General features: G+C 38.1%; 1 protein-coding gene across 2 annotated transcripts in view; it reads right to left on the bottom strand.

The window, feature by feature from the left end:
* The window catches only part of NBAS (NBAS subunit of NRZ tethering complex), a 341,606-nt gene that overhangs the window by 236,623 nt on the left and 78,368 nt on the right, over positions 1 to 26,615 (bottom strand). For both annotated transcript variants that reach the window (XM_067703666.1, XM_067703667.1), the window contains 7 exons: positions 25,729 to 25,986; positions 24,894 to 25,019; positions 21,707 to 21,858; positions 14,834 to 14,971; positions 14,489 to 14,567; positions 11,039 to 11,143; positions 10,534 to 10,670 (listed from right to left, as the gene is read on the bottom strand). In XM_067703666.1, coding sequence (XP_067559767.1) covers positions 10,534 to 10,670; positions 11,039 to 11,143; positions 14,489 to 14,567; positions 14,834 to 14,971; positions 21,707 to 21,858; positions 24,894 to 25,019; positions 25,729 to 25,986 — 995 coding nt within the window. The remainder of the gene's footprint in view (positions 1 to 10,533; positions 10,671 to 11,038; positions 11,144 to 14,488; positions 14,568 to 14,833; positions 14,972 to 21,706; positions 21,859 to 24,893; positions 25,020 to 25,728; positions 25,987 to 26,615) is intronic.

Raw genomic sequence — 26,615 nt, 5'->3', positions numbered from 1 at the left:
CTTGTGAATCAAAAAAGTGAATGCAATGCCCCAATCTTTCCATAATTATTTCATCATCCAGGCTATAGTTTAGGTGATATTTCATTACAACAACAACAACAAAACATATGGTGGAAATAGAATGCCCAATAAAAACTGCTTTTTAAACGTTTCAAGGAAGAAAAAAGAGATCTTTATGATCAGGACTGGGCTACATAAAAACATGAGTAAAAAAAGATTCATAATTGTTTACTGGAAAACCTCTGCACTAATTCATTTTCAATTAACAAGTTAATTGGGAACATCTTTTGTACTCTGTGACTAAATGATATCATATATGTGAGGACTAAGTAAGTGAAACAACTTCAGGTTAAATATTTATTCAGATGACTCTTTCCTATTCAAACTTCCCAGCATCAAAAACACACTCAACCTTCAAGGCCTAGATCAAACTTCACCTCTGCCAAGAAGGCTTTCCTGATTTACCTCCTCTGTAACAGAAAGTAATCTCTCCCATCTCTAAAGCCATTTATACTCCTCCTATGACACATATTTTAACTTTATGGTAGTTATATCTATAATTAACCTGTCTGATCTTCCCTACTAGATTCTAATTTATCTGTGGACAGGGACCACATCTGACTCATATACCTATCTACCTATTTAATCTAATATAATGCCTTTACATGGTACATAATTATTCCCTAAATTTTTATTGAAATAACACAAAATTTTATAGATTCATTCATCTTCTTTAGACTGTTATTTCAATGAAAATGAAATAGTATAAAGCAATTTAGAAATGCTTCAATTTTAAAATCAGTTTCACATGTACTCATGATTAATTATAAATTTCACTGAAAAAGTTAAAATTCAAAAATCAACATCCACTTTCCAAGAAACATTACAGTAATATGCTTCTTACGGGAGAAAAACTTCCAGAATATCCTTAAAACTATGAAACTAAGCCAACAGTAATTGATCCTGGTACTGTTTTCTGTTGCCTTTCAAGGAAACCAAAAACAAAAACAAAAACAAAAAAAAAATCAACCAAACAATAACTTACCTTCTGAATCGAAAGCTGCCTAGAGTCAATGAAAAAGATAATTCATATTATTTCAACTCTGAAAAAATCACAAACTAATGTAAAATATCAAAACATCACTAATTTGAAACTCGAAGTCTAGGAAAAAGTAAACTCCTATCTACCTTTCAGTTGTGAAGAATGGGAATAATGTCATCTGATCTTTTTCAAGGTAAATTCTTTATTTGATTTATATGATTTAAGTTAAAAGGTATATTAATTTGACCTAGATCAAGTTTGTCCTACTGAAAAATTTAATAAAATGCATATTGATGTTTTGCTTTTATGACATAAATTTTATGTTGTTGTAGTAACAGAAAAAGTCTCCATATTTGGCTATTCAAATCCAAGATTTAGAAAACAAAGTATTAGATGTGATATTAGAAGTTCCCTTCACTTGGATGCCCTCTTCATCATCGAAAGATAAAGAGAAGGCTCTCCACAAGGAGTCAGGCAACAATGGTCATGTAACATCCCGTCCTGAACTAGAACCCATCTTTGTCCTTCACCTTATTTAAGAAATACTTCTGCAGCATAAACAGAAACATGGCCCACAGGTGGCCAGCCACTCTAAATCTTATTTGTGATATTAATTTTACTAAAAGCATATTATGCCTGGAGGACATTATGCCAGACACAAAAAGACAAATACTGTATAGTGAAATTCATAAAACGAAAAGTAAAATGGTGGTTGTCAGGGGCTGGGGTGAAAGAAAAATGGGGAGTTGTTATTGAATAGGTACAGAGTTTGTTTCTCAACATAAAAAGGGTTCTGGAAATTGAGTGCACAACAATGTGAATGTACTTAACACTACTGAACTGCACACTGAAAAATGGTTAAGATGGTAAATTTTTATGTATTTTACAATTAAAAAAAAATTTTTAATAAAATAAAAAGTATATCAAGGCCAAATGGTCCAAATGGTCCCTATGCTTAACACAGAGTCAAAAATATACAACGCCAAAGATATGATCCAGAAATACACTAAAGATATATATATATTCACTCTGAAGACGACTGTAGACCGCAACTAGTATATTACCTTACTTTCAGTAGGAAAAGTCAGACAGGTTTCCTTTATAGATTGTTTCAGAAAGAATGCTTCTGAGTCCATTTTATTTACTTTGCTACATCGACCCCTTGTGTTTTAGAAATTTCTTCACATAACTACCATTCGTTCATCCAACAGTCATTAACCATCATTGCATTCACCAGTATATTTATAGCACCTGATTGTGAGATAATGTTAGTCTGGTCATAAAAAAACAAAACAAAACAAAACAAAACGTGCCACGGGATACTAGCAGCCTCTAAAAACAAAAATATCCTCCAAATTTGTCACCCAAAGGCCTTCTAGTTTTGGGGGAATGACAAAGACTTATCAATGAGGAGAAAAGGATGCAAAGCTTATTTACCCAATGAAAAATGAAAATGGGAAAATTCTTGGGGACCCTGGATTTTCTGTTGCATTACCAAGGTGGGTAGAGAGGCACCAAAGGGACAAAGGCCTGAGAAAAGCAGAAATGATGTAGGGTTAGCAAGGGAATAAAATACCAGGGACAAACACACGAGTTAAAGTATGCACAGTACAAAGAGTGCCTGGGTCTGCGAGTCACAGGCAGGAAACTTCTGCTGGTTGGCTTGTCACACAATTTATCAGACTGTTTTGCAAGGTTTTTCTAAATGAAGGCGGGGTAAGTGCTTTTTACACTCTAGGATAATAGCACTTTCTGAATATGAGACTAGGTATGAGAATATGAAACGACTATAAACAGACCTAATATTAGGTTGACATCATATTCTATTTAAACAACTGGTGACTTAAAAGTTTTCACTCAGCCACTTCTTATTTTCAGCCTTAATGATATGTCACATAAATTACTGTGGAACTAAAGGTAGTGAATGGTCAGAAGTCAGTCAGCAAATAATACAAATAATCGCCAACTCAGAAAAGAAAATGGAAACGTCTAAGACACACTTTCATAGTTCACACAAGCACAGCCCGTCTGTATATTATAGCACGCTTTTCACAGTCAAAATTTCAATCATCAAATAATCTAAACTTAGATATTCACAAGGAAACAAACTGCCAAGTTACTATAGAAACAGTTTTTCAAGGATGATGAAAAGAATGAGGTGCTCTGGATACTCTATTTCCATCAACAGAGGTTTGCTACTTATACTATAAAATGCTTTAAATATTGCAATACACCAAAATACGCTAAATGTAATTCAATCTTTCCTTGCCAATTCTGGAGGTGATCCAGGAATATAGATATTAGGATCAATTTTCACTGTCTAGTAATAAATATATGTGTCAAAGAACTTCATGAGTGACAGATACTGAATGACAGTTTATTTCCATATATTAAAAGTAAATGAAGTCTAAATGCAATGTGGTAGCCTAGATCAGATACTGCAACAGAAAAAGGATATTAGGAGAAACACTCCTTAAATCCAAATAAATACGTAGTTTAGTTAATAGTAACATATGGTCAGTTCTGCAATGTTTTCAAAATGCAAACTTATTCCAATAAATTAATATATTATGGAACAACTTCAGCATAACAAATTTCACATTTGCTGATGCCCAATTCCATCCACAAGAAACATTAGGTGAACGCAGAAAACTGCGCTCAGCTGAACCAAGCCATGTCAGCTCACGTGTGCATGCACACACACTCCCCAGACATCCAGCAGCAGCCTCAGTTCCCGGAATGTATCAGGAGCCACTCCAGTCCACATCTGGGGCTACAACTTTGTACTGGAATTCTAATCACCCCCCTCCCCCACTTCCCAATAACACACAAACTGCAACTGTTCCCAACACTCACTTCCATAAGCAGTCTTTTTCAGGTCTTTGTCAAGGTAAAGTGACATATTTTAGTACTTACGTGTTTCTTAATCATTTAATATATGTAAAACTATACTACGATTGTTACTACATTCCTAACTTTGTTCCACTAACCCTATTCTCCCCATAAGCCCTGTGGTTCTCACTGCAGTATTTTGCATAGTGCAGTGATTTTTAGGAATGCATATGTCACGTTATATGCAGGACTATTCCAGCAGTAACTTCTTAGTTTTGACAAATGTGCTAAGATTATGTAAGAAGGAAGAGGAAGCTAGGCGAGGGGGGTACAGGAGCTTTCTGTATTATCTTTGCAACTTTTCCATAACTATAAAAATATTCCAATAAGTTTAAAATAATAATTATATAACATATATAAGGCCAAAGCCTTAGCATGGGATTCTGCATTAATAATAATTCCTAATGCTTAAGTAGCAATGACTTGGTGCCAAGCACCATTCGCAGTATTTTATATACATTAACTCGGTCATTCTCACAATGCTATGAAGTAAGTGCTATAATCATCCCCATTTTACAGGTGAGAAGACTGAGGTGCAGTTAGAAAACATGTCCAAGATCACAAATCTAGGCAACTTGGCTCTAGCTAGTCAATGTTTTTATCCCTCTGCTATATTATTTCAACAGACAACTGTTCTGAATACAACCTTTTAAACTAGCCTGCTTTCATCACTCTGGAAAGGCTTTCCAATAAAACAAAAGACATAAATGAAAACTCTAAATAAACTTTCTAAAACATGCTATAAGCATCAAAAATACTAAAAGTCAAAAAATATAGTTCTCTTTCTTTCACCAAAAAAAACCCTCTATTACCACAAGTTGTCAAAGTTAACAAAGATGGTAAGAAATGTCACTTTTGTACTTTAAAACTAAAAGAGTCAAATAGAATATAAAATGTAAACGTTTTACAGCAATGACAAACTAAAGATAGGTAGCTAACAAAAAGATGTATCACCTATGACAGATAATATAATTTCAAAGTTTTATACAACTTGGTCACATTTCATCAATGTCAAATACGATTATTTAAGAATGACAATATAAAACACTAAAATAACACAAACCAAAGTTTCCCAGCAATCATAATCATAAAATTTGGTTCAATTAAAATAGTTAATCAAACTTCCATTAAAAGCCAAGGCACACATATATATGGAATCTAAAAAAAAAGAATGGTTCTGAAGAACCTAGTGGCAGCACAGGAATAAAGACGCAGACGTAGAGAATGGACTTGAGGACACGGGGAGGGGGAAGGGTAAGCTGGGACAAAGTGAGAGAATGTCATAGACATATATACACTACCAAATGTAAAACAGATAGCTAGTGGGAATCAGCCACATAGCACAGGGAGATCAGCTCAGTGCTTTGTGACCACCTACAGGGGTGGGATAGGGAGGGCGGAAGGGATACGCAAGAGGGAGGAGATATGGGGATATATGTATATGTATAGCTGATTCACTTTGTTATAAAGCAGAAACTAACACACCATCGTAAAGCAATTATACTCCAATAAAGATGTTAAAAAAAAAATGCCAAGGTAAACATTCTGCCACTGGCATCTCAAAACAGAGTAGGTGAAAGGTCAACTATTTGGCTGACCTAAGCTAGGGAGAAAATAAAACAGGAAAGGAGGATTTAAAGTGAGGGTAAGAGAGAAAAGACAGTCTCTTCAATAAGTGGTGTTGGGAAAACTGGACAGCTACATGTAAAAGAATGAAATTAGAACACTTCCTAACACCATACACAAAAATAAACTCAAAATGGATTAGAGACCTAAATGTAAGACCAGACACTATCAAACTCTTAGAGGAAAACATAGGAAGAACACTCTTTAACATAAATCACAGCAAGATCTTTTTTGTTCCACCTCCTAGAGTAATGGAAATAAAAATAAACAAATGGGATCTAATGAAACTTAAAAGCTTTTGCAAAGCAAAGTAAAGTACAAACAAGATGAAAAGACAACCCTCAAAATGGGAGGAAATATATGCAAACGAATCAATGGACAAAGAATCTCCAAAATATATAAACAGCTCATGCAGCTCAATATTAAAAAACAAACAACCCAATCCAAAAATGGGCAGAAGACCTTAATAGGCATTTCTCCAAAGAAGACATACAGATGGCCAACAAACACATGAAAAGCTGCTCAACATCACTAATTATTAGAGAAATGCAAATCAAAACTACAGTGAGGTATCAGCTCACAGCAGTTAGAATAGGCATCATCAGAAAATCTACAAACAACAAATGCTGGAGAGGGTGTGGAGAAAAAGGAACCCTCTTGCACTGTTGGTGGGAATGTAAATTGATACAGCCACTATGGAGAACAGTATGGAGGGTCCTTAAAAAACTAAAAATAGAACTACCATACGACCCAGCAATCCCACTACTGGGCACATTCCCAGAGAAAAACATAATTCAAAAAGACACATGCACCCCAATGTTCACTGCAGCACTATTTACAACAGCCAGGTCATGGAAGCAACCTAAATTTGCCCATCGACAGACAAATGGATAAAGAAGAAATGGTACATATATACAATGGAATATTACTCAGCCATAAAAAGGAACGAAATTGGGTCATTTGTAGAGACGTGGATGGACCTAGAGACTGTCATACAGAGTGAAGTAAGTCAGAAAGAGAAAAACAAATATCGTATATTAACACATATATGTGGAACCTAGAAAAATGGTACAGATGAACTGGTTTGCAGGGCAGAAATAGAGACACAGATGTAGAGAACAAATGTATAGACACCAAGGTGGGAAAGCGGGGAGGGGGGCGGGGTGGATGAATTGGGAGATTGGGATTGACATGTAGACACTGATGTGTATAAAATGGATAATTTTATATTTATAACGGATAATTCAAAAATAAATAAAAATAAAGTGAGGGTAAAATTCTAAATAGAATGGCCAAGGAAGATAGATAAACGGGAGGAGACAAGTCATGTGAAGATCCAGGAGGACACAGCCAGCGGGAGCACACTAACCTTGAAAAGCCCTAAGGGGGCGGGGAGGGAAGGCCTGGCATGCTCATGGGACTGCCAGTGGCAGAGTGGAGAGAGCAGGGCCCTGTACCGAGTGTCCCAACAGCAAGCTGAAGGCAGTGGGGAGCTACGCGGTCATTCTGCCTTTGGGAGGCGTCCATTTACAGCTTAGTGACTTGTTTCTAATCAATTCAACAGATCATTAAAAAGTCATTATTACTTGAAAACTACAAGCTGGCGGGCTGAAGAGAAGATAAAGCAGGATGAAATACAGGCTCTACCACTGAGCAATGTATACACTCACAGAAAAACAAGGCATGCGCACAGAAAGTTCTACAGCTGTCCGAGGCAGTAAACAAGGAAATGGCAAGACCATTTCAGGAGCTGGCAAACACTGTAACTGAGGAGAAGAAGAGAGGAAGCAAAAAAGGCTGCAGATTTAGAGTCATTTCAACTCACCTCTTCCTCAGTTTGAAAGCATGATGCTGCAAGCAGGAACTTCTGTTCCTGTGTAAACCATACCTGATGACTCCTGCTGAAGAGGAACTGTGTTCACTCATTTCAAGACCCCTACCATAGCACCAGGCATGCAGAAGGGGCTCGGTCAAACAGTGAGGGCTGTTTACATTCCAACAATCAGACACTTTGTGTCCATCTGACCCAAAGTTTCCAAGTGATTTGAAAATGAATAGCAAGACTCAAAAAATATATTTCCTAAAAAAGGGAAATAAGTCCTACGATTGTATCTTATGGATCTCCACGTCCATTAGAGTGAAACTTTGAATAGGGTAGAAGAGTACAGGCTTCACCTATGGGCTAAAATAGCAATTGAATCTTTAAGGCGGTGGGAGCCTTGGAGAAACATGACCTGGACACCTCCCTTGTTAATAAGTGAAAGCATATTCTGTTGCAATCCCTGCAGGACATCTTTTCATCTCTTTTGTAAATGGGCGTAAAATGGACCTAATTTATCCAGTTAGCAAACAAGTTTAGAGAACCACCGCACAAACACCCGGGCCCTGAGGATCCAAAACTCAGGAAGAGATGGCCTCCATCTTGAAGTTAGTGAGTTTAAGGCTGGGTGTTTATTAAAGAAGAGAACAAGGGGGAGAAAGGCAGTAATAAAAATGACTGACTATAATACAAAATAAAAAGTGCTATACTGCAAGAATGAACAAAGAATTATGAGAATATAGGGAAAGGAATAATTACTGAAGACCTCATAGAAGAGGCTATGCCTGAAACATAACTGTGGTTTCGCTTTGCAGTCACATAAAAGACATTACTATTAAAATCTATTGTTCTTTCTCAGTCTTTCTAACTATAGCAAAAATATAATCAATGTGAAAGACTTCCTTGAGAAACAAAGATTAACAAAAAAATAAATCTATATTTTCTCAATATATTTAAAATGATTATAACCTAAGAACTCACAAGAAATCAGTCTTTTCCAAGTTTGTCTAAGCAACACATCCCACAAGAAAGATTAGAAATAACATCTAATTACCCTCTGCTGCAATGATATACCCAAAGTATTTACTGCCATTTAAATCAGTTATGACAGCCACCATAAAGGAACCATAGATAGGGCTTTCAAAGATAACATATAGCACTGGGCATTGTAAAACTATTCTAAAAACCAATTCTGAAATTTCAGGTTAAAATCAAACGTTTATCTAAGCAATCATCAGAAGACAATGCAAATAAATGAGTTCAAATCTAAGGAGAAACTACCTTTAGAAAAAACGTTAAGACAGTGGCCCTTTTCTCTATACTAACAATGTACAGTAGAAAAGGTCATTTCCATTCAGATTAGATCTATTTTGTGAATAGGCAGAAAATAAATGAATTATATTGTTAAATATTTATAAATACATATTTATAGACTGCATTTACTTATCAGTATTCAGATCTAAAAGAAACTGCTTGAAAGGTATATCCCAAGCTTTTTCTTTTTGCTCACTTTTATCATAACAAAGAATTACATTTTAGTACTAACAGTAATGCAAAATAGGGAGTTTATAACTTCTATTTTTAGAGCTTACTGACTTACAACTCTAAATAAAAATAGGTTCAAATCCTGGCTGCACTTACATAAAGTTTAATATGCTATTAAGCCTCTGTAAATCTCAGCTTTCTATAATAACAGAGATAATACCAAAAGTGTTGGGAGACCGGATGTAAGTATGTGCCAAATGCATAGTAATTACTGTATAAATGCTGGTCATTATCGTCAACAGCTAAGCCTACAACTATGCAGGGGAGGTGCAGAGGAGGAATGAGGAAGCCACATGATCCCCAGTTCCCTTCCCATATCACTGTAAGTTGCCAGTAGCTAGAGTCTGTAACAATGATTTCAGTCAGAGCCGTCATAATCCCTTACAGTGTATTTTATAGTTTACAAGCAGATTTCATACAGATCAATTCACCTATTACTAAAAGTATGCAACATGAGTAAGCAAGACAGGGACTCTCAACTCTTTTTAAGACTGGGCAAACAAATTCAGAAAGGATGCAATTAATGACTGAGCCACATTTACTAGTGGGCTAGTTTACCAGATATAAAAGGTCTCACAAATGGACATATTCTTCCCTTCTGCCTCTATGGGGTCAGACAGAAGCAAGGTATGCTACTCCCAGGTGGCATTCAGGCCTGGGGCTGATGACCTGCCCATCTCCAGGCTACACACTGAGGCAAACACAGCTGAATCTGGAACAACAGGGAGGATAAGGGTGTCAACCCTCCATGCAGTCAAAAACCCCTACATAACTTATAGTCAGCCCTCCATGCACGTGGATCCTCTGTACACACAGCTCCACATCCTCAGATTCGGCCAACTGAGGACCATGTCGTTTTGCAGTATTTACTACTGAAAAAAGTCCATGTGTGAGTGGAACTGCACAGTTTGAACCCGTGTTGTTCAAGGGTCAAATGTATATTCTCTTTTCTTCATTCTCAGGAAGTGATGTTCTGGCCTTTGGAAGCCCACCAGATGGTACAACAGGGTCTTAATGGTCCCACTGGTCTTAAGAGTCTATGTCACAACCCAATTATCAAAAAGCTTTCAACTGAGATAAGGAGCATTAGTATAATGGGAAAGAGGTACTTTGATTTCCCATCTGTCTTTGTGCCTCTGGAATTTCATAGGGAGAAAAGGTTGTTGAGAAAAGCAGGATCCCCAAGACATTCCTGGGTTCCCTGGACCTACAACCTAATATTGTCAGAACTACACTTCAATTTCTAAAAGATACAACTAATTCAAACAGACACTGTTATCCTAAAAACTGTTCTTAACCATAAAACAGTATATATTGAGTACATAGCCATAAAGCTAGGAGACTTTCTTTTCTTTTTTTTTTTTTAGTAGCAGAAGACTTTCAAAAAAAAAAGCAAAGTTCACATTCTGTACGTTACAGTAATCCTATTATGCTAGACATATTTTGGTTTGGCCTCAGGATCACGTAAAAATAAGTTAGAAATAATTTTATAATCAGAAAAAAAAGTTTAAATTGTTTACATTTTAAATTTTTAAAATTTAAGATGTTTAGCATGAAACAAAAATTGTTACTTAGCAAAAAGGTAAAATTCAGTGAACATAGTACATACCAAGCTTCAGGGAGCAAAACGGAATATTCATGTGGAGAAGTGGTCTCTGGGAAATTGGAGAGAATCACGAGGCGATGAGGAAGCAGGTCAGATCCATGGTAAGTGAACAGAATTTCTAGGGCTTGTACATTACTTTCCTGTACAGAAGGCAAGGGCAAGTTTCTAACGTGAACCTTAGAAATAAAGGAGTGATTTTGTATGACAACATTCAAAACCTTAAAATTAACTTTTTTATGCAGTTCTGATATGAAGTGCTTTGAAAGATTCCTGATTTTTCCAGGTCTGTATCACTTTTCTCAACCTAATGCTCTAAAAATTATTTTTAGAACTCAGAATAATGAATAAAAAAATTTTAACATGATTCTATTTTCTCTACATTTATTAATATAGTACAACACAGAAAGGAAATGTAATGATATAGGCATGCAATAACATTAACTGCATGGCTCAAAGACTTAGAAAGTGTTAATAACCATAATTGTTTTATTTACAAAAAAGAAATTACCCGAGCATAAGTTCTTGCTGAGAGAACAATATTCTGATTTCTGAACTTCTTAAAGAATTCAGCATCATATCTCTGTTCAGATGCATGAGGCACTCTGAGGATTTCCTGAGGGGAAACAGTGATTTAATGGAAAGGCTTTTAAATATGGGTGACAAGAAAATATTAAAAACCATTACAACTCTGCCTACCTAAATAAATAAGGCCTGAATTAATTAAACTCTCAACTGTTAACTAAAGTACTACATCTGTATTCTTGTCTTTATTTGGAAAATGGCTATATTTATAAATGCTGTTAATTGAAAAAAAATCCAGAAGTAAATGAAATAGGCAGTACAATTACAGTAGGACAAGCAAAATCCACCACCTGGTAAAAACGAATAAACGACAGTTACACATGGCTATGTACTATGGGCACCTGTCACATCTGTGTGAGAACTTTAGATTAACTTTACTGCTGCTGGAATGATCTATGTAAATTGCAGATTGAACCATTCATTCTTTAATCAGATATTTATTATCAAGGTGTCAATAATGTGCAAGGGGCACTGTGATAGGCAGTGGTTATACAATGAACAATAATACAGCTTCCCTGCTCTCCAAGTAGCTCAAAATCTAGTAGGGAAGACGAACAAGCAATAAGAACAGGTAAAGGGAAACACATAGGAAGGTGCTAAAACTAGTCCTGGGAGGACAGGGAGGGCCTCCCAGAAGGGCCGCCAAAGCTGACACATAAAGAACAAACAGGAGTTAGCCACGGCAACGGCAAGTGTACATCTCCCCACCACAGCGATGGCTTCAGGCTCATTTCTCTTGTGTTTATGCTGAACCCCAGACACCTAGCATGCTGGCTTTTACATAATAAATAGCCAGTAAGTATTTGTTAACTGCATTAACTTACTGAGATAGAAAAGAGGGAAGAAAGAGGATGTTCAGAGGAGGCTCTTGCTTCCTATTTATTTAGACAAAATACTTACCTTCTCTAAGCCTCACATCCATAAACTGAGAGGATAGCAATACCTGCCTCAAAGGGCTGTCAAGAAATAATCTGAATGAAGTACCTAAGACACTGGCTGGCAAAGAGTAAGTCCTCAACAAATATGTTGGTATTTTTTAAGGTATCTCTTAACTACTGATTTCTTCAAGTATTTCCTGAGCTCAACAAGCCAGGTCTCGTTCAGAGCTCTGGTGATACTGCAGCAAACAAGACAAGACCCTTACCCTTATGGAGCTTCTATGCTTGCAGCCCGCCCCCCCACACAGTAGTCCTAGAGACCCCTAAGTCAGCCTCCCTTTTTTTAAGGACTAGTTGAAATATCACTTCCTACATAGTCTTCTTGGACATCCCCAGGAAAAATTTAATGTTTTGCTCCATTATGCCCCCTCATCAATTCTTCATATCTTCATTATCGTCACTTATTGCCCATATAATGAGGACTCCACAAGGACTATTCCTTGTTCATCTCTCTACCACCATCACTGGCATAATATTTGGCATACAGTAGGAATTTGTGTAAAATTTAAATAAATCCATTTTTATCTAATTTATCACAGAATTAATAAAATAAGCCATGCCCTATGATTAAAATGCAATGCCTATCTCTACCACTATCTAGCTGGTTAGTCACTGTATCAAAACATCGTTTCTAAGTTTTAACGGCCAAGTTCATGAACTTCACGCACTTTTCAAAAGCTTAACTTAATTCCACTTTAGTGGGCTCAACAAATACTTTAAATTTCACTATTACCATGTAATAATAAATGCACTTACTACTGTCAAATAGGAAATAGCAATTCAATAACTAAAAAATAATAAAATAAACTGGAACATGAAACTCTGAATATTTTATGGAACTTTTTCTTTGTAAGATCTCATCAGTGAAACTAAAGCTAAGTATAAAAAATAATAAACTATATCTGTACCAACATCAGTAATTCACAATATGCTTTTATATATTACATCAATATCACAGAACTCGGACACAATAAAAGGATATGCTTTAAAATAATATGACCATCCAACAGTCAAACTAGTTGTACTACAGATAAAACTATTAGGAATGTTTTATAACTTGTTTGTATGAAGTGATATACTAATTACCATGTTTACTAATAACCAGAGAAACAGTCCTCTTTCGTCACTAGTATTCTGTTTGAAAACATTCTATTGTATTAACAGCTGGAGAATCAAATGCTTTTATTTGCCTGCAGGCATCACAAGTACTAAGTACCTCCATTACTATGGGGACAGGCATCACGTTATCAGATGAACCATTCATTCTTTAATCAGATATTTATTAGGTGTCAATAATGTGCAAGGGGCACTGTGATAGGCAGTGGTGATACAATGAACAATAATACAGCTTCCCTGCTCTCCAAGTAGCTCAAAATCTAGTAGGGAAGACAAACAAGCAATAAGAACAGGTAAAGGGAAACACATAGGAAGTGATGTTTACTGAGTCCCTACTATGCTCCAATACCAAAAGCCACGGTGTGACCACAGAAGGGAGGCCGAGAGAGATGGAGGAAGTAAACTGCAAATGAAGTCAAATTTCAAAGGCAGGAAATTTATACTAAATCCTGGGTAACGTAAGCTATGAGGGTCATGTGAAAAAGCAATCTAAACTGTGTCTATTTTATGAAATGCTTCTCACGCCTTTAACGATACCTAAATCTCATGGTACAGAGTGCTACTGAAATGCCCAACATGGGATATTTGTGTTTGTGGTCCCGAAGAAACAATTTTGAAGTATGCTTTAAGTTCAAGTGACTAACTCTGGCCATAATTAGGATCAAAGTTTAACCAACTAAATTCAAACCACTAATAAATCATTAAAATTAAACAAGTCAGAAATAGTCATATTAGGATTATTAAAACCCAGTGTATACTGAATTTGGTACTATAGACGGCTATATGCCATAACCTGAAGTTTAAATGTAAAATAAAAGTAAATGAAAAGGACCATAAACCTAGGAAACACAGATTCTGAGATGGCTAACGCATTTCTACTCCCTAGACGAACAAAGCAACTTCTGGCCTTTCATGAACCTCTAAATTTTACCAAAACTGATGTATAAGAGAACCTGCTTCTATACAAAATGAACTTTTCCCACATAAATAGTTCTAAAGACCAAGAATATCAGATATGAAGGCAGCCTTAGCATTTATAATGACAGACCAAGTGAACATAATTGGTTTGATTAAAACTACTCCTGGGCTTCCCTGGTGGCGCAGTGGTTCAGAGTCCGCCTGCCGAGGCAGGGGATGCAGGTTCGTGCCCCGGTCCGGGAAGATCCCACATGCCGCGGAGAGGCTGGGCCGTGAGTCATGGCCGCTGAGCCTGCACGTCTGGAGCCTGTCCTCTGCAGCAGGAGAGGCCGCAACAGTGAGAGGCCTGTGTACCGCAAAAATAAAACAAACAAACAAACAAACAAACAAAAACTACTCCTTACCTCATATGTTGCGAGTCGATCTAAGTAGGTTAATAATTTCAGTCTACAACGGCAAAGTTCCTTTTGTTCCAGTGTTAACCTGTTTTGAACAACTGTATTAGGCCACTTATATTTACCTACAAGCACATTTCTCTAAGATCTAAAATAGAATAAAAATGATCAATATTGTATTAAGCCTCAAATTCATGGAACAGTACACAAAAGCACAAGGGTAAAACAATACTAAATGCATTTGATTTAACTTGCCAAAATAATGTACAGCAATTGTCACTAGTAAAGAACACACTTAGATTACTAGGTATTACTAGGTAAGAAATTACAAATGAACAGTAATAAATCATTTACTTTGAAAAGTTCACTAATTTAAGTAGTTCTTGTCTCTTCCTGAGCTCCTTCTTTTTCTTCTCGGCAGGCTCTTCATCAGGTGGGGAAAGCTCCTCGTAGGAGACACCGTCAATGTCCATTTCACCAAGTAGTGTAAATCTGTGAGAAAAAAAGAAAACCCAAATCTGTGTATTTTTTTAAATTTCATATAGTGAAGTACCTTCTCCTACTTTGATTTTATTACATTGGTTTCTGCAGAAACAGAAACAAGCAATTATTTGAAAGAAAGCTTTTGCTATTTATTATAAGCAAAGCGATTCTTTCATTTATGTCCATAGGATGGGCAAAAAGTCATCAGTAATCATCACATGTAGAAACTCTGAATATCAAGAAAATGAAAACTGCTTACGAAAACATGGGAGGTTATAGTCACCCAATGTGAAACAGCCTATGAAGAAAACGTTGCCCAGAGTTTACAATGTGAATCACTTCTATTTAAGGTTTTAAAATGGTAATGAATGTCAGTCTCATTTAAATTACTTATCAAATACACTATCACATTTATATCCCCCCAAAAGTTCCAAATGTTTGATGAACAGCAGCTCTTCTCAAATAACTTTATTACTGTTATTAACTGACATTTGTAGGGTGCTTAAAAGTTTATGAGGTGACTCCCTCTTGTGAGAGCACCGGAATCACAACAAACTGCTGAACGATCATCAACAGAAAGACACTGGAACTCACCAAAAACCCCACATCCAAATACAAAGGAGAAGCCACAATGAGATGGTAGGAGGGGCACAATCACAATAAAATCAAATCCCAAGACCACTGGGTGGGTGACTCACAAACTGGAGAACAATTATACCACACAACTCCACCCACTGGAGTGAAGGTTCTGAGCCCCTCCCAGGGTCAGGCTTCCCACCCTGGGGGTCTGGCAATAGGAGGGGGAATTCCTAGAGAATCAGACTTTGAAGCCTAGCCGGATTTGATTGCAGGACTTCAACAGGACTGGGGGAAACAGAGACTCCACTCTTGGAGGGCACACACAAAGTAGTGTGCGCATCAGGACCCAGGGGAAGGAGCAGTGACCCCGTAAGAGACTGAACCAGACCTACCTGCTAGTATTGGAGGGTCTCCTGCAGAGGCAGGGGGTGGCTGTGTCTCACCATGAGGACAAGGACACTGGCAGCAGAAGTTCTGGGAAGTACTCCTTAGAGTGAGCCCTCCCAGAGTCCGCCATTAGCACCACCAAAGAGCCTGGGAAGGCTCCAGTGCTGGGTCGCCTCAGGCCAAACAACCAACAGGGAGGGAACCCAGCCCAACCCATCAGCAGACAAGCAGATTAAAGTTTTACTGAGCTCTGCCCACCAGAGCAACACCCGGCTCTACCAACCACCAGTCCCTCCCATCAGGAAACTTGCACAAGCCTCTTAGATAGCCTCATCCACCAGAGGGCAGACAGCAGAAGCAAGAAGAACTACAATCCTGCAGCCTGTGGAACAAAACCACATTCACAGAAAGATAGACAAGATGAAAAAGCAGAGGTCTATGTACCAGATGAAGGAACAAAATAAAACCCTAGAAAAACAACTAGATGAAGTGGAGATAGGCAACCTTCCAGAAAAAGAATTCAGAATAATGATAGTGAAGATAATCTAGGACCTAGGAAAAAGAATGGAGGCAAAGATTGAGAAGATGAAAGAAATGTTTAACAAAGACCTAGAAGAATTAAAGAACAAACAAACAGAGATGAACAATACAATAACTGAAATGAAAACTACACTAGAAGGAATCAACAGCAGAATAACTGAGGCAGAAGAACGGATAAGTGAGCTGGAAGACAGAATGGTGGGATTCACTGCTGAGGAACAGAATAAAGAAAAAAGAATGAAAAGAAATGAAGACAGTCTAAGAGACCTCTGGGACAACATTAAACGCAACAACAATCATATTATAGGGGTCCCAGAAGGAGAAGAGAGAGAGAAAGGACACGAGAAAATATTTGAAGAGATTATAGTCGAAAACTTCCCTAACATGGGAAAGGAAACAGCCACCCAAGTCCAGGAAGGGCAGAGTCCCATACAGGATAAACCCAAGAAGAAACATGCCGAGACACATAGTAATCAAACTGGCAAAAATTAAAGACAAAGAAAAATTATTGAAAGCAGCAAGGGAAAAACGACAAATAACATACAAGGGAACTCCAATAAGGTTAACAGCTGACTTCTCAGCAGAAACTCTACAAGCCAGAAGGGAGTGGCATGACATATTTAAATTGATGAAAGGGAAGAACCTACAACCAAGATTACTCTACCTGGCAAGGATCTCATTCAGGTTTGATGGAGAAATCAAAAGCTCTACAGACAAGCAAAAGATAACAGCACCAGCACCCCCAAATCAGCTCTACAACAAATGCTGAAGGAACTTCGCTAAGTGGGAAACACAAGAGAAGAAAAGGACCTACAAAAACAAACCCATAACAATTAAGAAAATGGTAATAGGAACATACTTATCGATAATTACCTTAAATGTGAATGGATGAAATGCTCCAACCAAAAGACACAGACTGGCTGAATGGATACAAAAACAAGACCCATATATATGCTGTCTACAAGAGACCCACTTCAGGCATAGGGACACATACAGACTGAAAGTGAGGGGATGGAAAAAGATATTCCATGCAAATGGAAATCAAAAGAAAGCTGGAGTAGCAATACTCATATCAGATAAAATAGACTTTAAAATAAAGACTATTACAAGAGACAAAGAAGGACACTACATAATGATCAAGGGATCAATCCAAGAAGAAGATATAAAAATTATAAATATATATGCACCTAACATACGAGCACCTCAATACATAAGGCAACTGCTAACAGCTCTAAAAGAGGAAATCAACAGTAACTCAGTAATAGTGGGGGACTTTAACACCTCACTTACACCAATGGACAGATCTTCCAAACAGAAAATTAATAAGGAAACACAACCTTTAAATGACACAACAGACCAGATAGATTTAATTGATATTTATACAACATTCCATCCAAAAAGAGCAGATTACACTTTCTTCTCAAGTGCACACAGAACATTCTCCAGGATAGATCACCTCTTGGGTCACAGATCAAGCCTCAGTAAATTTAAGAAAACTGAAATCATATCAAGCATCCTTTCCTACCACAATGCTATGAGATTAGAAATCAATTACAGGGGAAAAAACGTAAACACAAACACATGGAGGCTAAACAATACGTTACTAAATAATCAAGAGATCATTGAAGAAATCAAGAGGAAATCCCAAAATACCTAGAGACAAATGACAATGAAAACACGACAATCCAAAACCTATGGGATGCAGGAAAAGCAGTTCTAAGAGGGAAGTTTATAGAAATACAATCCTACCTCAAGAAACAACAAACATCTCAAATAAACAACCTAACCTTACACCTAAAGGAACTAGAGAAAGAAGAACAAACAAAACCCAAAGTTAGTAGAAGGAAAGAAATCATAAAGATCAGAGCAGAAATAAATGAAATAGAAACGAAGAAGACAATAGCAAAAATCAATAAAACTAAAAGCTGGTTCTTTGAGAAGGTAAACAAAATTGATAAACCTTTAGCCAGACTCATCAAGAAAAAAGAGGGAGAGGACTCAAATCCATAAAATTAGAAATGAAAAAGGAGAAGTTACAACAGACACCAGAGAAATACAAAGCATCCTAAGAGACTACTACAAGCAACTCTATGCCAATAAAATGAACAACCTGGAAGAAATGGAAAAATTGTTAGAAAGGTATAACCTTCCAAGACTGAACCAGGAAGAAATAGAAAATATGAGCAGAACAATCACAAGCACAGAAATTGAGACTGTGATTAAAAATCTTCCAACAAACAAAAGCCCAGGACCAGATGGCTTCACAGGTGAATTCTATCAAACATTTAGAGAAGAACTAAACAGCTATCCTTCTCATACTCTTCCAAAATATAGCAGAGGGAGGAACACTCCCAAACTCATTCTAGGAGGCCACCATCACCCTGATACCAAAACCAGACAAAGATACTACAAAAAAAGAAAATTACAGACCAATATCACTGATGAATATAGATGCAAAAATCCTCAACAAAATACTAGCAAACAGAATCCAACAGCACATTAAAAGGATCATATACCATGATCAAGTGGGATTTATCCCAGGGATGCAAGGATTCTTCAATATATGCAAATCAATCATTGTGATACACCGTATTAACAAACTGAAGAATAAAAACCATATGATCATCTCAATAGATGCAGAAAAAGCTTTTGACAAAATTCAACACGAATTTATGACAAAAACCCTCCAGAAAGTGGGCATAGAGGGAACCTACCTCAACATAATAAAGGCCATATATGACAAACCCACAGCAAACATCATTCTCAGTAGTGAAAAACTGAAATCATTTCCTCTAAGATCAGGAAGAAGACAAGCATGTCCACTCTCACCACTATTATTCAACATAGTTTTGGAAGTCCTAGCCAAGGCAATCAGAGAAGAAAAAGAAATAAAAGGAATACATATTGGAAAAGAAGTAAAACTGTCACTGTTTGCACATGACATGATACTATACATAGAGAATCCTAAAGATGCCACCAGAAAACTACTAGAGCTAATCAATGAATCTGGTAAAGTTGCAGGATACAAAATTAATGCACAGAAATCTCTTGCATTCCTATACACTAATGATGAAAAATCTGAAAGAGAAATTAAGGAAACAGTCCCATTTACCACTGCAACAAAAAGAATACCTAGGAATAAACCTACCTAGAGAGACAAAAGACCTGTATGCAGAAAACTATAAGACACTGATGAAAGAAATTAGAGATGATACAAACAAATGGAGAGATATACCATGTTCTTGGATTGGAAGAATCAATACTGTGAAAATGACTCTACTACCCAAAGCAATCTACAGATTCAGTGCAATCCCTATCAAATTACCAATGGCATTTTTTTCAGAACTAGAACAAAAAATCTTAAAATTTGTATGGAGACACAAAAGACCCCAAATAGCCAAAGCGGTCTTGAGGGAAAGAAATGGAGCAGGAGGACTCAGACTCCCTGACTTCAGACTATACTACAAAGCTACAGTAATCAAGACAATATGGTAATGGTACAAAAACAGAAATACAGATCAATGGAACAGGATAGAAAGCCCAGAGATAAACCCACGCACCTATGCTCAACTAATCTATGACAAAGGAGGCAAAGATATACAACGGAGAAAAGACAATCTCTTCAATAAGTGGTACTGGGAAAACTGGACAGCTACATGTAAAAGAATGAAATTAGAACACTCCCTAACACCATACACAAAAATAAACTCAAAATGGATTAAAGATCTAAATGTAAGACCGGACACTATAAAACTCTTACAGGAAAACATAGGAAGAACACTCTTTAACATAAATCACAGAAAGATCTTTTTTGATCCACCTCCTAGAGCAATGGAAATAAAAACAAGAACAAACAAATGAGACCTAATGAAACTTAGAAGCTTTTGCAAAGCAAAGGAAACTACAAACAAGACGAAAAGACAGCCCTCAGAATGGGAGAAAATATTTGCAAATGAAGCAACTTACAAAGGATTAATCTCCAAAATATATAAACAGCTCATGCAGCTCAATATTAAAAAAACAAACAACCCAATCCAAAAATGGGCAGAAGACCTAAATAGGCATTTCTTCAAAGAAGATATACAGATGGCCAGGAAGCACATGAAAAGCTGCTCAACATTACTAATTATTAGAGAAATGCAAATCAAAAGTACAATGAGGTATCACCTCACACCAGTTAGAATGGGCATCATCAGAAAATCTACAAACAACAAATGCTGGAGAGGGTGTGGAAAAAAGCGAACCCTCTTGCACTGTTGGTAGGAATGTAAATTGATACAGCCACTATGGAGGTTCCTTAAAAAACTAAAAATAGAACTACCATGTGACCCAGCAATCCCACTACTGGGCATATATCCAGAGAAAACCATAATTCAGAAAGACACATGCACCCCAATGTTCACTGCAGCACTATTTACAATAGCCAGGACATGGAAGCAACCTAAATGCCCATCGACAGACGAATGGATAAAGAAGACGTCAGCCACAAAAAGGAACGAAGTTGGGTCATTTGTAGAGACGTGGATGGACCTAGAGACTGTCATAAAGAGTGAAGAAAGTCAGAAAAAGAAAAACAAATATCGTATATTAACACATATATTTGGAACCTAGAAAAACGGTACAGATGAACCGGTTTGCAGGGCAGAAATTGAGACACAGATGTAGAGAACAAACGTATGGACACCAAGCAGGGAAGGTGGCGGGGTGTTGTGGTGGTGGTGGGATGAATTGGGAGATTGGGATTGATATGTAGACACTAATATGTATAAAATGGATAAACAATAAGAACCTGCTGTTTAAAAAAATAAATAAAATAAAATTCAAAAAAAAGTTTATGAGATGCTTTCACAAGATATATAACTTAATCAAGGTAATTCTCTGAAGAAGGACACAATGCTACACATAAAGTAAGTGAACGAAGCTCAGACTTGCCTACGGTGGTTCAATTCACCGGTCAGCGCACCTGGGCGCATGCCGCCTGAACCTCACAGCTTAGAAACGGCCAGCATTCAATCAATGTTTGTAGAATTTGCTCTTTCCTTAGCATCAAGCTACCATATGTAAACGTATTTAACTTAAAGGAAAGAAAACTGACCTCAGATAAAAAAGCATTAATCAAAGGCAACTGCTTCATTGCAGAATAACCTAAATAAAGAAAAGTTTACCCTTTCCAATGTCTCAGCTTAAAAGTTTTCATAAAGTCACCTTTACTTCTATCCACATCTCTCCAGAACCAACCTGCCATCATCTGCTCCTTTCCCTATGGCTAAAAGAGCCTCCAGGTCTGTGCCTTTTAATCCGTATTGAAGCAGTTCTTTTGCAGCATCCACATTTTCCGGAACTCTTTCCAAGCACTCATGAAGAACCCAGGATCGTTTCTTTATTTTACTCTGGATATAGAGAAAATTTAAAAACAGAGGCATTAAAGAAACCATGATATCTGAGAGCACCTGAAAACTGCCTTCTAGAATTATAAAGCTATACGTAAGAGAGTAGAGCTACCTGAAACCTTGGCCACAAGCAGCTGCTAGAGCATCTCAACATTAAAGAGCTACTTTCCTAACAGTGACTAGGACTGGGTAGAGGGCATGTGATTCCAACTGCTTGCTTTCTTCGTCTAATGAAACACACTGAAACACGAAGTTCAGTACTCTTTTTTGGAAACATAAAAAGCTCTTTCCAAACTTTTTAGTTGCTCTTTAGTTTGCACTTGGGCTATATAGAATAGTAGAAAATAAAGAAGGCAAGATTTATCTTCTTGTAACAAACATGTTTAACTTTGAAACAAAACTAATGAGGCAGAGCACGTCAAGGTTTTGTATTTACTTGACCATGAGATGTACTCCAAAGCACAGATGATAATTTAATCATAAAAAGTCATGGTATGTTGTTCCTTGGAAAGACGAAGGGCCCATATGTACTTCCCTCCCAACAGCTTCCTCTGACTCCATTCAAAATTCCTGACTTGCCCTCTTTCTAGAAGAGCCCTTGTGGATACAAATTTAGGGTAAAATCTGATTCATACCCCACACATTCCTTCATATCAATTCTTTCCTGAAATGTCTCTGAACTCACATCCCCTTCTCCACATCTATGGCCTCTGTATCAGTCCATGTCATTGACACGTAACAACTGGGACACTGCAGGAGTCTCTTGCCTTTGGCAAGGTTTCCCACCTGAACCCAAATCAATGTATCTTTCTAATCAATATACCCCAATGTTCACCATCATGGAATCTCAGATCCAACAGACTGGTTTCCTTACAGAGCCATTCACCCAGGAAATATTTACTGAGTACTTTTTGTGTGCCAAGAAAATAGAGAAATGAATAAGCCAGGTTTAGTCACTGGCCTCACGAGTCATGCTCATTTTCTTTTAATTTTCTCATACCACTTGTCCCATTAAGAATGCCTTCCTCTCTTCTAGCTCTACTTTGAATCCTTTCAAATCCCTGCCCAAAACATCTTCACTATATGAAGACTTCCATAACCAGAGTCTATAATGATTGCTACCTTCACTGGGTTCCCACAGCATTTGTCCGCAATCTTCTTGTATGGTCATTTCTATAATGAAGGCATAAAGCTTGTCTTCTCGGTAAGATTATAAGCTCCCTAAAAGCGAAGGCCATATTTATGCCACTCCTGTACCCCTTTCATTCCTGGCATAGTGCTTTTACTCTTCACTGCCTATTTATTTTGCTGAATTAAATATTTCCCCCAATAAAAAATGTACATAATTTGTCTCTCCTAACATTTGTCAGCTCCTTCAGAGACCATATCTGCTTTCTACTGTGTTACAGAAAAGGATATACATGAACTCATGAGCTCACTGTCCTGAGTCACAACAGAAAGAAAGATAATATAGGTTTGCTGTTCTGATATTCTAAAGAAAATACAAGCAACTTTGTCTTCTTCCTTTATTTCATTATCTTTCATGCTCTCTCAACTCTGATATCTTGCTTGTATTGACAGTTCATCTTCCCGTTGGGTTGAAGCATCAACTTCTTACACACAACTTTTTCAGATTACGTTTTTATTTATTTTTAATTACTCATGTACATGAATTTTTAGGGAAAACAACTACCATGAAAATTTCCCAACACTTCTTAGAATATTCCTAAATGAAAAGGTATTTGCCTTCCTAAATGTCACATGAGAAGTCAGCACCTTCTAAAAATAGGTATGAGTCCAACTACTTCCTTACAAAGGTGCCAATGATTCAAATAAACAGCCAACATAGTAACTCTAACTGTGGCAGCACATAGCAGCAAGGATTTAACTGTAGGATTTAAGCAAAAAGGGGGTATTTGGCAAGTTTGATATGACAGTTATCTATTTATTGCCTCAGCCTCAAAAGCACTCTTCAGAGCCAGCTATGGGATAAACAGCCTTTCCCATTTGCCGCTGACACGATATTAAGCTTTGTCAACAGAGGGCGCTGCAGGCCACTGCAGAGGAAGAGGCTCTGGTCTCTAGTCCACGTGTGCGCTGGTTCTTGCTCCTGTCTTGGCAATGCCCGCAGGCGACACCTGGTGGTGCTTACTTCCCCCTCCCTCCTTTGGAAGACAACTTCCCACTTAGTGTCAGCTGCACTCCCATGGACAGATTCCTCCCCAGCAAATCCTCCCAGACACCTGAAGGGGAAGCTCCCTAAACTAGGCTCGCCTACACCAGGGGGAATATTTTCTTTTCAGTCCTGGCCACGGTTCCTTATCTACCAGCCTTCATGCTGGTGGGGGGCTCCCTACTTATCAGCCCCTGGGGTTTTCCGACCCCCCAACCTCAGTTCACGGCCACCCTAGCAACAGGCATCCAGCTGGCCCATCCATCCCACCTTTCCCTGCCCGCCAGCCTTGGCTACTGTGGACCAGCCGTGGCCTCAGGCATTCCAGCGAACTGCTCGTCCGCCCAATGTGCTGCAACCACTCCTTGTCCAAGGAAGCCTGAATCCCGGCCCAGGGGGAGCCCTCCCTTCCGAGTTTGTTCCCTCCTTGGGTACATGCCGTTCAGCCCCAGGGTATTCCTTAGAGTTCTCTTTGCCCTCATATAGTAAATCTCTTGTTGCTAGAAAATATTAATTCTCCATATTAAAACTGTTCCTGTTCAAATTACTGTGTGGTTCCTGGCTTCTGACAGGACCCTGACTGATGGAGGTGAACAGAGGTTAACTGAGGTAGATGAAGGGAAAGGATTAGGCCAAGGCCAGGCAGCTGGCTGGTTTAGCAGTGAATATTTGGTCACATGTCTTCTGCACCAACGTCTAGCTGCAGGGCCGACAGAACCTGATAGATAATTTTTCAAGGTAGAATAAAACACTTCACATAGAAAAGTCAGCAGTGAAAAGTACTCCAACATGAAGCCCTACAGCCAAAAGTTTTTCCATAAGTTTGAATTTTACTGCATGTTCCCCAAAATCTTAAACATACCAAGTAATTCTGAATTGAAGCAATGTTGACAGCTGACTTCCTCCACTGCCTCTGATACACCAGGTCAGTATCCAGGCCGTAGGTCTGAGCCAGAGACAAGGCTTCTTCATACTCTTCACTTTCGATCTTTGGACAAGGAAATGGAACACGAATGTGACATTACCGAGCAGTCTGCGTGTCAAAATGATGACAGAATGAACGATGACAGCGTAGGTCACTCCTAACCACCTTCACGTGCACCGTGGCCCCAGAAGCTCACGAACGTGACAAGGGGCGGAGAGATCAAGTATTTCTTTTAAGCGCTTTAACAGAAAGATGAGAAACAGAGGTGAAATACCCATGGTTATAAAGTAAAATGGCAAAACCAGGACCAGCAGGGCGGCCCGACTCCTCCTCCAGGACTCCGCTTGTGACAGTGCAGCACAGACACGTGGAATACTCAGTGTTGATCAAATCTGCTTCCCAAGCAAACCCCAGACTAGAAAGCAAGTCTGCGCTTCTTCCCTCATCTGCTGCAGTCTGAGGAGACGGCTGTACTTCAACACAGAGGAAGTGAGAGCTGAAGGCCACACGAAGTGGAGCGAAAACCTGGGCGGAGCCAAGCGTACAATCGGTCCACAAGAACTCACCTCCCACCCACTGCTCTGACTGTGACTGCGCAGGCGCAAAGACCAGCATTATTCTCAGCAGCTTTACCATACTGACACAGCTAAGACGTCAACGATAATAACAATCCCTCTTTAAATTTCTTCCTTTATTAAAAAAAAAGTTTTTTCTCAATAGAGGCAAATCACATCTGATGCTGTGACCGTGGATAGTAAGGGGACACCCTCACCTTCCTCTGGTAGAGCTCCTCTGGGGTCGTAGACCGCAGGCTCACCAGGCGGTAGTTTTTAGTAATGGTTCGCGGGCGTTTCCGGGCTGGTGCGAAGCGCTCCATCTCGGTCACTAAGTACAAGCCCTGTTTTATATAACCAAAGTAGCGAGCCTTGGCAGATGTCTCCTGATCGGAATCCGAATCCTCTTCTCCTTCACCTTCTTCTCCCGCCCTCGTCTCCAAACGAGATCGTTTGGGGGCAAGTTTAATCTCGCACTGAATTGAAAAAGGAGATGTTAAGTGAATAGTGAGGAACTAAAGGTAAGTTTTTAGAGCTAATGAGAAAAATATTTTTAATTCTACTCTGGTTTGATTCATTACATCAGCCGTGGGATTAAATCTAAGAATGGAATTCAAAGAAACCCAACAACAAATGCTATATATTTACATCAATAGCTCCAGAAATAAGCACAGAAGTTATTGGCTCCAAATCTCTAAAACTAAAGCCTGTTTTAATAACAGGTCATTAATACGGTCTTGTAAAATATATACCTGGTAATTACTTTAGGGAAATAAAGGAGTTGAGAATGTTAATTTCTTTCTTTTTGATATTTTTGTACCTGCTGTGAAAAGACGGTTTTTCCATCTGTTTAGCAACATGAACCTGAAGTATTTATTTGCTTTATCAAGCATAGCTCCCCAGCTTTTAAACAATGTCTTCACAAAGGTCTGAGTCTGAAGGCTGCCTGCTAACGATAACTTTCATTCCAGACCTAACACAGCTGCCTTCGATTTTAAGCCCTGGTTCTCTTTAAAGCACATCTTTAGACTCGGTACCAAACTTAAGGGGAGAAGACATTTGTCAGTCTGCACTGACGTGAAGGCTATTGAAGGCCATTACCTTG

Source organism: Pseudorca crassidens, chromosome 14, assembly GCF_039906515.1.
Source record: "Pseudorca crassidens isolate mPseCra1 chromosome 14, mPseCra1.hap1, whole genome shotgun sequence".
Classification (NCBI taxonomy): Eukaryota; Metazoa; Chordata; class Mammalia; order Artiodactyla; family Delphinidae; genus Pseudorca; species Pseudorca crassidens.
The sequence above is the reverse complement of the archived record's forward strand: the minus strand, read 5'-3'. Positions and strand labels throughout refer to the sequence as shown.